Below are 15810 nucleotides of genomic sequence, written 5' to 3' on the forward strand. Positions count from 1 at the left end.
CTTCCTTGCCTTTCTCCTTTTATTGAATGCTTGTTTTTGGAATTTTCTTGTGAAAAAGCATCTGCCTTTCTCCTTTGCACGTTCTTGTCATGTTTAAAAACTTGATCTGCCTTACTAACTTTTCTTTGCAATATCATCTCTTCATCTAAATTTTAAATATATTGTTCATAATTTTGTGAATCATATTTTCTTACAATTGAATATTAGTCCATGCCTTCAAGAAAAAACAAATATGCTCATAGCATAACGGTTTTCTGGATATGAAAATAAAAGCTGATGAAAAAATGTCTGCTGCTGACATTTTTGAAGGCGTTCTTACATGATATTATTTCTCAGAGGTTCATTAGGATTTGGTGAGGAAGCATTACAATCTCTACTAGGCAAAGTTGGATCTCCGGTAATTAGTTATCTATTTCTATTTGTTTCTTTGGTTACATCATAAGGGTTTGAGCCCTTGACCTTTACCCACGTTCCACCCCACCCTTGCCACGTAAGCTAGCTCCAGGTGGCTTGATCTATTTTTATTTATTAAAGTTGATAATTCTATTTGAAGGGACCTATAATTTTAAGTTGGTTCCATAATTATACTAGACTTTTCTAGTGGCTTTTTTATCATCACCATTTTGCTGTACATCTGCAGGATGTCAATGATGTTCTCTCTGCTATAGATCATGTCATCAACTTGGGTCTTGCTAGTCCATCTGAGATTATAGTCACGGACATTTCACATGGTGGCTCTCTGACAACTCACTTGATTGGCCAGTGCAATAAATCCACTTACTGTGACAACTGACTCTTCAATACTTCTACATAACTGATTTTCCATGGCAATTGAGAGTTGTGTGTGAGGCTTTCATTTCTGTCATTCGCCTCTTCACCAATATTGATATTCTCATGGTTATGATTTACAGTAATATGCTTCTATTGGTTTTGAAGCCAAAAGCTAGTGAGATCTACAATTGGGTTGGCTATCAAGTTTGTTGATCTGTGAAGTTGCATAAACATTAGCAACAAGTAATTTTTTTCTTTTCATGTTTTGAAAACCCCATAAAATCAATTGGACTTTATTACAAATATGAAAGTCTTGCGAATTCTGGTGTCTGATTTCAGATGTCACTTATGCGTGGTTTGTTGAAAATTATAATGAAATTATCCATGGCCTTCACTTAAGAGTTTATACTTTTGTGTTGAAGTGGTTCTTGAAATAATTTTTGGTCCTATATGATCCCTCCTGCTCAACAGTCTTTAAATTAAAATTGAGTTTCAAGCAGCATTGTCAAAACTGGACTGGGCATTAAACCAGTTAGGGCATTTGTTCACTAGACTATGGTCAGACCATGGCTGGACTAGTCTAAATTAAAATGATATTTTTAAATAATACATATGAAAATAAATAACTTACACAATATTTATTTACATATCGCCACGCATGCCAAAATATGTTCTGTAATATTTGTTCATATCAGTCTCATGCATGCCACACTAACATACCATAAATTTATTACAAATCACCAAAATAAACAAACATACTAGATTAATTGTCCAGCTAAACTAGTGCAAACATCCATGATTAATTAGAACTATCAATAGACCATCAAAGTTATACAACACTAGAATTGTTATGAGCTTACTTGCACTTCAAGTTGATACCACTTCGATATGAGCTTAGCTATTAAAAATTGTTATGAAAGCTATTCATGAGCCCTTATGAGTTTAAGCTTTTGAATTGGACTGGTCCTTTGTAGGATAGATAGAACGGTTAGACTTCATATCAATAAGATTCACAAAATAACAGCATCGGCCTTAACAAGGGAAGCTGTATCAAGTAATTAAAAAAAAACTTAGGCTTTTTATAATCCTTTTCATTTTGTGTGTGTTTTGAATTGTTTCTGGCACCAAAGAAGTTTGCCGCAGCAGCAGCTATCAATCCTGCTGGTAACTTTGCACTAATGGTTGGTATGACTGATATGCCGGATTGGTGCTACATTGAGGCCCATGGAACCATTGCAAGAAATAATTTTAGTAAAGCACCTCCAGCAGAAGATTTGACTCTCTTTTATAGCAAGTCTCCTATTTCACACCTCTCAAAGGTCTTTTGTTAAATTATGCTCTAGATTCAATTCCTCTTAAAGGAAATATAAATCCACTAATCTAAACTTTCAATTATGTTTCACGTATTGCTTTATTGAATTTACTTCCTCTGTCATTATAAAACTTGTCATGTTTCATTATATGAGAGTGACTAGAGTAGCTCTTGTATGTTGCATGGAGTCTAAGAAATAAGTTACATATCTTATGAAAACTGTGTTTTATTCAAGTTTTTGTATTATATATAGATAATTTTCAAAAAAAAACCAGTCAAAATGTAGCAAGAACTATCAACTTTGGAAGGAGCTAATAACATTGTGGGAAACTTAGCATTGTCACATACAGTGGATTTCTGGCATCTAAACTTGTTTTCTCAACATTTTTGCAGGTGAAGACACTGACGCTTTTCCTAGTGGGGGCTCAAGATCTTCGTGTTCCAATTCATGACGGATTGCAAATAAGTTACATAAGAACTTTAACATTAATTGACTCTCTTGATTTTTGTGTAACTGCAATGCTTGGCTTAACTAAACATCATAATTACTATATGTTCCTTTTGAGTTTCCAAAAATCAATTGGGATTTAATGCTTTAATTTTAATCCCTCACATTTCGTGCCAATTTTTTATTATGCCTCAGTCTAAAGAGGTAAAATGTACTTTCCACTATTTAAGGAGGATAGTGAATGATTTTCTGCTGACATTTTAAACTCCTCCCAATCTTCCCTCTTATATATTTCAAGTTCCCTTAATCTAGAATTTTGTTTTTTAAAAAAAAGTCTGAAAATTGAAGGAAAAGCTAACAGTTGACCATTTTTATTTTCCTTAGTCCTTCTCCAATTTTGTGCAATGTTGATCCTATGGTCTAAACTTCTATTTATCTTTACTTAAAAGTAGGAACACAATAATAACTTTTCATGCTCAATCCTATTTTTTTGGCAGTATGCTCGAGCTTTGAAGGAGAAAGAAGCTGAGGTTAAAATCATTATGTTTCCTAAGGATGTTCATGCGCTTCAAAGGTAGCTAAATCCCACATAAACCTCTGTCATGCTACTGTACAGAATCATGATCATAATTTGTTTTCTTTGAGCTAGAAATCAAAATCATAATCTTTTATGAACCGTACTTAGATCATTTACGTCAAATCTTTGCTATCACGCTTTCCAATTGTAACATGACACTCAGATGAAATGTTTTTCTAAACTTAATGTGGTATCAGTCGTAGAAAATATGTAACTGCTATGTTTATATTAAAGTAAGTTATAATAAAGAAAATCTTCCTACTTAATTTGTGACTGTGATGGATGAATCGAAGTAAAAAAAAAAATCCCTGGATCAGACACCTTACCTTCTATTTATTTGTTTATCTTTTGGAGGGAAAAAATCACCTGGTATATTTCTGTTGGTAAAATTAATCATCAATGAATGGAAACTATATTTGATGTTGTGGCTTCTCTTTACAGACCACAGCCTGAGTTCGAATGCTTTCTTAGCATTGGGGTGTGGTTCAAGAAGTTCTGCAAATGAAAAGGTATTCAAGTATTGCACAGGCTACTAAGAAAATCAAACACTATTAGAAAACCTTGAATCAAACGTATGATAGATAGATGAAGTTGTTATCATAAAATTGAAAGTCATGTTTGGATGGAAAAAAAAAATTAGGGAAGAAAAAAAATACTATGAAAGAAAATTCCCTAAAATAGTAGATGTTTTTACTATTTTTGAAAGTTTTCCTCCATTGTATTCCATGTCCCCTATTTTCCTCCCACTTTCCCTTAATCTAAACATAGCCTAATCAATTAGATCTAGTTGGGGTTAGATTTGATCCTAAATATAATATCTCAATCTATTTTGTCTCTAAAATTTATAATTTCCTCGGAAAGATATACCTATTAATTATAAGAGATTCCAACCAATAAGTAATTTCAATGCATATGATTTAAAAAAAATAGTTTAAGGAAGCCAACACACATTTATTATAAATAACTAATTTATTTAATTTATTTAATATCTCCAAATAAATTATCCAGCTTTTATACTAAATACTAGAAATAGTATTAAATTTTGATGATATAGGTTAATTTATACTTTCAAAATTTATCAAATTTAATCGTACGCATGGTTGAAACTAACACAGTATCTAATTATTTTCGAGCTCCCAATTTTTCTTCGTGGTTAATAAAAACATCCTTGGTTTATGTTTTTGTAATTGTTGGCCTTTCATAAATCTAAGAATTTCATCTTTGATTGTGAACTACGAATGACTTGCTTACTAAATTCATCTTGTTGACGCTGATTATAAGACATTCTCTTTTAACCTATAGAAACATCTCGCTTGCTGGTATGAATAGATCTTTTTCTTTTGTACAGCTCTTGGCCATGGCCTCGTATCCCAAGATAGTGATAACATCATTACAGTGGACTGTCCACTTAATAGAGAGAATCATGCAGAATTACAGAAGTAGTCACAGTTCCTTCTTACCTTTGTCGGGTTAGTTAGAGGCTCATACGAACTAGATTGGTGAGACCAACTTCAAAGCGATGGTTAAATGTATTTTCCGCCATCAAATTAAACATGTTTCTTGTACATTGCATAATAAAATTAAACCATAAGAAATAGCTTGTAAATAGTATGATCTAGGAAAAATCCCTAGTACATCCTACTTAAGAAAATTAAATACAGAAAAGTCTCCTGAATTTTATTTAACAAGTCTCAATGAATTTCATAATTAGAGGATTGGTTTGTAAATAATCCAATTCAACTTGTAAAGTAAATATAAAAATTTGACTTGTAAACATTAATTTGTAAATGATGCAACTCGACTTATAAGTATAACACTTTGATTTACAAACATTAATTTGTAAATGATACAACTCGACTTGTAAATGAATTTAATATTAAATGAAATTTGAGGATCTGCTTATATTTAATTTTTCTTACTTATAACCTATGAATAATTTTTCCTCTGATTTACTATAAATCAATATATAAATTAGATGAGTTCTCATAAGATATTTTAATAAGTTGCAGTTACGTATAACTTACGAATAAACTTATATATCAATGTTGATGTTGGTATAAAATCTACGATATACATTTATTAGTTATAAAAAGTATAATACCACTCCCCCCGTTCTTTTTTATAGAAGATAGTTGTGGAGTATGTCATGTTGTTTTTAATAATAGACACTTACAACTTGTCTCAAATTTTGTTTGTTAATTTCTCTTTTTACCATCATTTTATTATTCATATTACTCATGTCATTGCATTTAATTCTCATATATTCTTTTTTTTTAACACATTATCTCTCTTTCAGATAAATCAGGGTATTTTTGGCAAAAAGTTACATTTTTTTTACACATTTATTTTCTTCAACTAATTTTAACCAACATTTTGAACAACATAATTTAATTAATTGTGTCTTCTAAAAAGGACAGTACTATAACATAAATGGATGGTATATTATAGGATTAATATAATCTTTAGCCTATCAAGTTTGTCCTTATTTTGGTTTTAATCTTTCAAATTTCAAACTATAAATTTTGATCCCTCAAAGGGTAAAATGGTCTAAATTTTTATTTGATTGTAGGAGTCAATATTTTAAATGAAAAGAAACTTAAAGAACCAAAACCAAAATGATGATAAATTTAAAGGACCAAAGTTAGTGTTAACCATAATATAGAGGTAAGAAAACATTTGATGGCGAGGAAACAAAAAGAAAAAGGAAAATTGATGATTTATCAAAGATTAATCTAGTGACACGTGGCACAAGGAGACTCTTAGATGAAACAGACGGTGAGGATATTCCGGGAAGGAGTGAACTTTACGTATGGCAGATGCAATATGACTCTATATGAGAGGGCTAAGCAATGGACATAAAATTCGATTAAAAATTAGGGTTACACTTAGTTTTAAATAAGAGATTTTATTACTAGAAAATACCTTAAAATGTTCAAATTAATCTCAAGTTTTAAGGATTTTTGAGGAATTGATCATCTTTCCCTCAACACCCTTCTTCTTTACTTGTCAACTAGCATCTGTTACCCGTGCTATGCACAGGGAGCATTCCTCACGAGAATTGGATCTACTTCTTCATACTAATTAAACATAACATATGGTACATGATATGTACAGCATTCAATATAAGAGATGTAAAATTTTAAGTAAAATTTCACTTAAGACATCTAAAATTCTACATCTATGTCACGTGGATTGTTTGCATGCTATGCATTATTCATTTAATTTCAACAAATACAAATCACGAACATAAACACACATTGAACATGAAATTCATCAAACACATGCTTCACAATCTACACATTCCTAAACACTTCTTTGTAAACCACATTTGTAGTTGTTTTCACTTGACCTTCAACTTCATCACTAACCAAAATCTTCAACCCATCCATACTTCTCACCCTGGATAATGCAACATACAATTGACCATGTGTGAAAACAGGCTTCCTTAGGTATAACCCTACATGTCGCAGTGATTGCCCTTGACTTTTATTGATTGTCATAGCAAAAGATAGGGTTATGGGGAATTGCCTTCGTTGCATGCGGAATGGCCATCTATTTTCTAAAGGATTCATATCCATCCTGTGAATTAGGACCTTCTGATTAGGCATGCACCCATTTAAAGTAATAGCCTCTATAACTGATCTACATAGCTTAGATATACGAAGACGTGTTCCATTGCATAATCCTAAAGCTTGATCAATATTACGAAGCAACATTATTGGAGCACCAACTTTTAATATTAACTTGTGAGGAGGCATGCCTGAGCTACTTATAGTGTTAAGAAATTCTGTCGTGCATAAATTGTCAAAGCTGTCGCTGTTATCATTTGTCTTACACACAGAATCATAACTAAGATACTCATATGACTCCCCAGGCAGAGACTTGCACATATGATCATTAATAATATTAACGATCTCAATCGTTGGGGCTAAAATCGCTCTGTCATTGAAATATTCCTTTGAATCTAAGTTATCCATGATTCTTGGATAAGTAGACTCAACAATGGCATGTATAGGATCATTACCATGTTGTATCAATAGTTCAAATGGGATTTCAATTTTAGCAGAACCATCATCTGAAACACCTATTTTTCCATCACCAACATTCAACAACCATTGTGAGAACCATACTAATTTTTCTTCTGTGTTTGATATTGATGATGAAGACAACCGCATGTTCTTTGTTAACTTGAATATGGTGCAATGTTGCCATAATGGAGAAGAATTGATGCATGTATCAACAATATTTGCTCTTAATCCTTTTGGTATAACAGGTAGTATTTGACGAAAATCACCTCCCACCTCCCATAATGATGCATTTACCTCCAAATGGAGATGTGCAATGCATAATATCCTGTAATGTTCTGTCAACGGCTTCAACACAATACCGCTGAACCATTGGAGCCTCATCCCATATGATTAGTTTTGTCTTTTGAAGTAGATGAGTGAGTGGAGAGTTTTGCTTGATCCCACAAATAGATAACTCATTAACTTGAATAGGGATAACAAATCTTGAATGTGCGGTCCTGCCTGATGGTAATAGGGTAGCTGCAATTCCACTAGATGCAACTGTTAATACAATATCACCTCTACCATGCAATGATGAAGTCAAAGCATTCCACAAGAATGTCTTCCCAGTACCACCACAACCATATACAAAAAAGAAAGCACCATTAACTTGGTCTAACGAACTCATAACCTTATCATATATCTCTTTCTGATCAGTATTAAGTGACTTAGCCAGTTGACTTGCTTCTACTTGCAAAGCTTGCTTGTCATAACTCAACTCTTGCATAATAAGATGATTGGTTACATCAATTGGTTCAACCTCTGGAAGTACAGGCATTAAAGGGAAGTCTTCAAGACTCTTACCATTTTGGCGAAGAAAAGTCTCGATCTCTTTAAGAGCAGCTTGTTCCTTCTCTATATCACTTATGTTAATGCCTGCATGGAGATAATTGATATTAATAATTAACTTTATGTAAACATAAGAATCCTAAATTAATTGTACACAAATTTAAACAAACTAATTTCCTAATTTCCTAATTCAACAAATAGAATAACACTTACATGCATAAATTGGATCACTTCGAGGAATGTAAAACATGTCCTCAGAAATAAGTTTGGCTGTCTGAGTCCAGACATAATGTGGTCGTTGAAGACTACAGCATAGAAGCATATTGGCAAATAATTTTCAGAGCTGTGACCCATTTGCCCAAACAGAAGCTTCTTTAATAGCAGATATATACTCACTGTCATCATCTAGTAGACCATATGCAAAACATGCATCCCTAAATGTGTCATACGTTACTCCATTCACTATCTTTATATCTTCAAAGCAAGTAGGACCTCTTACTTTGGTCAATAAAACTCTGAGATAATATAATTCACCAGATGAAGGTGACACATGCGTCATCCTACCAACCGCATATCCTTTTTTCCTCTTCTTCCAAGCCCTTTTGTTCTTTTGGTAAACATAGTGATTAGGGAATTCAGTGTACATCAATGTCCTAGCAAAAACATCAGACTTATTCATAAGAATCCATGATATGAACTGTGATTCAGATACTCTTGGCTTGTCTAGCAACTCAGTGACATCCTCTTCATTTGAGTAAATAACATTTTGTTGATTTGGTAGATGAAAACTTAGCCTCTCAACAAAAGGATTTCTATGGTGAATACTAAATCCAAATATACGCCATGAAGCTTCACATGCAGAAATATATCTACAATTATAGTACTATCTAATTTCATCATGTACGCTTTCATTATTATCACCTTCATTATCAAATATTGCAGCAACAACTTTGTCATTCCCTTTACTGACGTACTTGAAGAGATATTTTATAGCAGTTGACTGATTGCATTTCTCTACATTTATATGTGCATTGAACATTCGAACCAATGTTGGATTATATGGTACGACATACCTATTATCCAATCTAACTCCCTTAACCTCAATAGCTCGCCCATTATCTCTTCGTCTATAGCTAGGATAACCTTCGTCATCGACCATTGTGTGTCTAATAAACTTCTTAGGGAAGTATTTCGAACATTTTTTATCTTTCATACAATGCGACTTTGGGTTGCTTGTCCCACATGGTCCATGAAACATGTACTTTTTAACTAATTCATCTAGGATAGGGTCAGAATCATAGTCTGGTATTTCTGCACAAATAACACGATCAATTGCATTCACATCTTTCATCTTATCTTCTGGAGAAAGAAATAACAAAATATGTGCATGTGGCAAACCCCTCTTTTGAAATTCAATTGTGTATATCTCTGCACATAGTTTATATGATATCAAAAAAAGTTGATAATATTCTAAAACAATAATAAGAAGAGTTATCATCACCTATATATTATACCTGTATATCTCGGCATGTGTATTTTGCCACTACTCACTGTCTAAAATTACTACTAACAAATGTATTATTGAAAATAATCCACCCCCAAAATAAGTGTATTACTGGAACTCAAAGTCCTTTTAATATTAAAAGTCAGATATACTTTTACCTGGATATCAATTTTAAATTAAGAGGTTCATTAGTTGATATAGATTTCATGTTAATAAAATTATATATACTCTATCATTTTTAGGTTTTATATATTTTTCCCAATTCAAAATTAATAATTCAACAACTTGATGATAGTATATATTTTTTAGTATATTTCGTTAGGAAATAATTAATTTATAAGAAAGTTTAAATAATCAGTCAAAATGTTCACCACAATACACTAATTATAGTGGACTTCCTTCATTGCTCTTATATTAAAGGGATATGTTAGTCTCAAGCATGTTCAAACTTTGCCTACTTCAAACATGTGTAAATTGACATGATGGGATATATGAGTAATAAAGTCGAATCTCATTTGCATGCGATTTTTCGTATGAAGAAAAAGCATCTGGCCTCAACACCTGGAACAAAAAGCTGTCTATTCTGTCTTCATACTTTTCTCATCAGACCTTAAAAGGTAGGCATACCTTCGTCCCATTTTGCCCTACTCCTAATCAATATTGTCAACATGTGTATTTTGGCACTACTTGTCTTACAAAAATACTACTGCTGCTGTGGTAACAAATCACATCATACCTTTCCTTTTTCAAATAGATATAAATGAAATGAGTGAAATGGCGCACTCGAACTTACCATTTACATGACTCATAATTAATTATGGTTGTCGTCTCCTTACACTGACTGCAAACATTAGCTGTAATTACAGAAACTTTAATTTAAATTGCTTGGCTACTTTTACAGTTCATGCAATATTGTGTCAGTAAAGACCAAACTCTGCTCCACCGTTTAATTTAGATTGAATAAACATGCAATGCATATAATTACTTCCTAACAACATGTAGTTCGATTCTAACCAGACACAGACTGAAAGGAACATAAAAATAACGCAAGCAATCATCTGACCAAACACAGACTTCTTAATGTCACTTCATAAGCCATCCAAGCTGTACATAACTGCACAAATTGAATACAATGACTGCAAATGCACATCACGAAAATCCTCATTAAATTATTCTGACCGTTTCTGCCATTACTTAAACACAGGATAGCCTCCTCTACATTACGTGGAAATGAAATTGATTGTTTCTCCTGAAAATATCCACTAGAAGAATGAGTGAGATCAACAATTTCCTTGAAGTGGAGTTCTTCAACCTCCTTAGGTGTTGGAATAGCATAGGAGTGGCCTACCTTAGGATTAAGTGTGGACCACTTCGCATTCATGTAACTGTAGATGATATAACTGCAAAGACCACCACATGGTTATCATGTAGCCAGCGAGTTCGTGTGGGATCTTTCAGATGGTATGATGATAGATATCTCCTACTAAAGCACATATATGGGGTGATACGTACGGAAGGATTTTACTCAGATGAATTGGAAGAGGCCGACATGTATGACTTCAGATACTACCAAGGGTGGAGGGCCTACATTCAAGAACAGACGCCATTCATACGAGTGAAAATACCATGGAGGAACTATGAAGAGCTAACTATCTACGATCTCGATCGACAAAGCTACAAGAAGATCAAACCAATAATGTGAAGACGCACAAGGTGGAGTACAGGTCAGGTGAGTGTTTGGACATTAGAAAATAGACAATCAGAAGCAGATACGACCATTGGGGTGAGCACAAACGTTACGGGTTCTAACAATATTCATACACTACCAAATGCAAGCCATTTCGATCCACAATTAGGATTTGTGTCAAGTGACGATGATAGTTGAACTATTTACCTATTATTTACTTAGTTACCACTTATACCAGGTCTTAGTTAGTCTTCTTTGTAGTGCATGATTTTATTTTCATTATCACGTCTTAGTATGTATCTCATATTGAAGCTTCACCCTTCAGTCCATCAATTCTCATCTCAACCCTTTGACGATGATAGTTGAACTATTTACCTATTATTTACTTAGTTACCACTTATACCAGGTCTTAGTTACTCTTCTTTGTAGTGCATGATTTTATTTTCATTATCACGTCTTAGTATGTATCTCATATTGAAGCTTCACTCTTCAGTCCATCAATTCTCATCTCAACTTTATATATTATCAAGTATTAATATGTCTGTAACTTTATATCTACTCATATCAAGCATTCATTTACCTTTTCTACACTTGAATGATACGACAAGAGATACTGCTAATATTTATTGACATGGATAAAATTAAAGTTCGAAGTGGAACTTGACAATAACATCCTCCACATAGACATACTCATTACATAACCATAATAATTGAAAATAAGACCAACCCTAAGCACTCACTAAGCTAACTATTCCACTCGGCGTACATAACATTAGCATGGAACTTTTCCCATCAATGTAGTAGTATAAGTTTTTTCAGCCTCTGAAACTAAAGGTAAGGTGGATTCTCATTACATAACCATAATAACTTAAAATAAGTCTAGCCTAGGCACCAACTATGCTAAAAGAAAATACATAGTACATAATATTAATTCCACCCGGCATACATAACATCATGATATCAAGTTATCCATCACTGCATCAGCATAAGCTCCTTCAGCCTCTGAACCTCAGGGTACGGTGGATCAAAGATTACCCTTGTTGCATCGTTGTAAGAGATCTTAATGGGGCAACCTTAAATGACCTCCAATTCAATATTAAAAGCCTATTAAAATATTACTTACCACAGCAACATAGTCCACAGTATGAAATACATACCAATGTTAGACGGCCATGCACTCATCACGTACTGCACTACCACAAACGCATTACTCTTATTCTCTAGTGAGTCATAATGCTTCCTCACTTCTTCAACCCATCTACCTCTCAATATACACATGACTTGGTCTTTGCACCTAGCCAAAAGAAGAAAGTTATGTTTTTGTTTGGCATAGACACATGGTTTAAAGTATAATCATATTGAGGCTTCAGTTTAGTTTTTGTTTACAAATGACTAACCAAGGGAACTTCCTCATACAAGTCTCAAGCATGATCACCATTTCCTTCTCATAGAAACCTTTGAACTTCATTATACAGACGTTTGACATATACTTAATAAATCCACAAACATCTGCATAATAACCAATTAATGCATGAAGAAGAAAAAAAACAAACCACAAAGGGCCATATATCTGGAGTACCGTCTTCTTACCAACAAAACCTTCATGCTCAATCATTCCCCAGGTAATATCTGATGCTGCCTTGAGATTCAAAGGGCATCTTGGCAATGGTTTAGATGAATCAAACATGATAGATGTATCCAGCAACTCCAGATGATATAGCTTATGAACTCCCTCACCTCCAAGACACACACGCATGTCCATGATGTCATAAACACCATCCTCCACAAGTCTCCAGCTAAAAAATTCCTTGCTTTGTTCAGTCTTTAAAGTTGCCAGCATCCGAGTTCCCTAACAGACATATAACATGAACAACATGAGACACAACACCATAAAACACATGTCAATGTCACCATGTGAAATACCTTCTCATCAAAAATAACAAAGTCGATAGACATAATCTGCTTCATACAGCGATCATCAGGACCAACCAGTTCAATGGCATCCCTAGTCAACAGGCGATCAACCTGGATGTGAACCCACACGTTTGCTACCCCAAGCTTCAGTTGAGACAAGTATGACTTGGGTATAACTTGTGTCATTTGCTCAGTAGAGAAATAAGGAGCTGGTGGAATAAAGAAATAGAAATAAAATAGGAACGTGCAATATGATCAAAAAGTTAATAAAAACATGCATGGCTATCATAACTCACTTTTTTCCATTGGTAACGCACACCTGTCTGATTCCAACTAACGACCCTTTGAGACTATGAAATCCTAGTAACTGGTGTGTGTATTTATAAGCAAGATAATGAGCCATACTTGGTTAGATTAGTTGGCACTGTACATGATACAGCTAGCATGCAACCATAGGAAGCAATATTTTATTAGTAAATTACTGTTCCGGCTTGTGAACAGTAAATTGTATCTGTAGCCGATCATAAGCCACCTAAGAAGTGGCTCCATGGAATAGTAACTGGTGTGTGTATTTATAAGCAAGACAATGAGCCATACTTGGTTAGATTAGCTGGCACTGTACACGATGCAGCTAGCACGCAGCCATTGGAAGCAATATTTTATTAGTAAATTACTGTTCCGGCTTGTGAACAGTAAATTGTATCTGTAGCCGATCATAAGCCACCTAAGAAGTGGCTCCGCGGAACAGTATTTTAAGTATCATTGATTGTGCTTACACAAATTGTCATTTTGTCATTTTATACTGCATCCTAACTTTTCAATTGGGCCACAATAAAGTTTTAATTTGGAACAATCTAACTTGCTAATTGAATCGAAATAAATTGTCAACGTATGTTTTTTTACTCGACAATTCTACAAACACAGAGTGACAATCTAAACTTGAATTAATGTGAACATTTTAAGTTTTTACTCAGAATAAAATCACTTTTAAAATATTAACTAAACGCCGTATTACGTGTTGAAGCAAGACTTTTTTTTATTAGAAGAACTAATTATTAAGACTTTTTACATTAGAAGAACTCACTATTAGTGTTTGTGTGTCAAATCAAAATGACATTTTGAAAAACCTAATTGTAGACAACATTTATTGTTCAGTTTGTTGGCTTTTTTTTTTCTATGTCTAGTACCAGTACTTCAAGCCTTCACTATTTTTTATCCTTAATAGTGCTACAAAAAATTGTCTATGTGAGAACATCGGTGTAAGTAGATAAAACCCTACCCTTTCCATTGATTGTCCTTGACTTTTGTTAATTGTCATAACAAATGACACCATTACCAGAAGTTGTCTTTTAGTCATTGAAAATGGAAGCCTGGTTTCTTATGGGTTAAGGTCCCTTATGTGAATTAACACTTCTTCATCCTTACTTGTCGCATTTAATGTGATTGTTTTGATGAAGTGTCTTCCAAGTAAGATAATTTATAGTCTTGTTCCACTATTTCCACTATTTTTGTTATGTGAAATATGCTGGAAGTGCATTATAAATAAGATTAGAATTTTGAAGCTTATAAATAGTGTCGGAGAGTATATTTTAAGTATGTGTCTTTTTCCCATAAGTTCTAATCTTATCTTGTCAGAGACCCAAGTCAATCAATAGTTTTCTATTTATTTGTTTACTTGTTAATTTTTTCTCTTTCCATAAGTTTCACTCTTATCCTATCAGAAAACGATTCAATCTTTTTTTTTTTTGTTTACTTATTTACTTGTTACTTGATTTTCAAAAAACTAAAAACTAAATTGCAATAATTAATGTTATTTTGGGGAGTTTGAAGCTGGATTGCATCATTCTTTTCGAAATGTGAATTATTATCATAGTTCAAAAATCTAAAATATTAATTTCAAGAGCACAATACTATTTTTGATAAAAACTCGGATAACAATTACCAATCTGATTTAATCAATATTTTTTTATTTATTTGTTTACCTATTAATCTATTCTTTAAAAAAACTAAATAGTGATAATTAATATTGTTTTGGGGAGTTCAAGGCTTGATTTAGGATTGTTGAGATTTACAATATAAAGAGATTGTTTATATGCTAATATTACAATTTAATGATTATTTTAATTTGAACGTATGTATAGTCTTTTTTTTTTTAAAGAATTTTGCTGTCCCTCTGATTTTTTTAAGAACAGGTTCTTTTTTTTTTAACAGATTTTGTTATATCTGCAGACCTTGAAGGGCATGTTTAAATCCTGAATTCAAATGCAATTATTAATTTGAAATATTTATACATCATCTTTATGTGAATCTCAACATTCTCTTCATTTGAGATTAAAAATTCAAATTTAAGAAGATCGTTGAGACTCATCTTCTTTCTGTATTTAATTAATTACTTTACATTATAAAATTCCCTTCCCTACATGTTAATTCAAGGCTTGATTTCACCCTTCCTTTCGAAATGCCAATTTGGGAATAGTTTGTTCTTTAGTTTTTTTTTTTTTGCTGTCTTTCTTTTGATGACCCTGCTTAGTAAATTCTCGATATTCTTGATGTCAATTAAATTTCAATGAAAAAATGATAAAGTTCTTTTGGGTTTGACATCATAGTTTAGCATTCGCGCTTTGTATTTGTCAGTAATCCATTATTTATTTAAAAGGATTAAGGCAAAAATTTGACCCTGATTTTATTTTTCATGTGCTAATTTGTCTTCTAATTTTTTGAGTTGTGCAATTTTCACACCC

The 15810-nt window shown here is 32.9% G+C and overlaps 2 protein-coding genes and 1 pseudogene across 2 annotated transcripts; 1 reads left to right on the forward strand and 2 right to left on the reverse strand.

The window, feature by feature from the left end:
- Positions 1-3613, forward strand: part of LOC114740249 (acylamino-acid-releasing enzyme-like) — a 41794-nt pseudogene extending 38181 nt beyond the window's left edge.
- A 2788-nt stretch (positions 3614-6401) lies between these two features.
- LOC114740250 (ATP-dependent DNA helicase PIF1-like) lies at positions 6402-7283 on the reverse strand. Its single transcript, XM_028928369.1, has one exon. The coding sequence runs from the start codon at positions 7281-7283 to the stop codon at positions 6402-6404; it is 882 nt and encodes a 293-aa protein (XP_028784202.1).
- A 115-nt stretch (positions 7284-7398) lies between these two features.
- LOC114740251 (ATP-dependent DNA helicase PIF1-like) lies at positions 7399-8286 on the reverse strand. Its single transcript, XM_028928370.1, has 2 exons — positions 8178-8286; positions 7399-8051 (listed from the first exon to the last, which is right to left on the reverse strand). Exons 1-2 carry the CDS (start codon positions 8284-8286, stop codon positions 7399-7401), a joined length of 762 nt encoding a protein of 253 aa, XP_028784203.1.
- Between the last annotated feature and the right edge of the window lie 7524 nt (positions 8287-15810).

The sequence above is a fragment of the Neltuma alba genome, unplaced genomic scaffold (assembly GCF_004799145.2).
Source record: "Neltuma alba isolate B1F8T4 unplaced genomic scaffold, ASM479914v2 tig00003082_pilon, whole genome shotgun sequence".
Lineage (NCBI taxonomy): Eukaryota > Viridiplantae > Streptophyta > Magnoliopsida > Fabales > Fabaceae > Neltuma > Neltuma alba.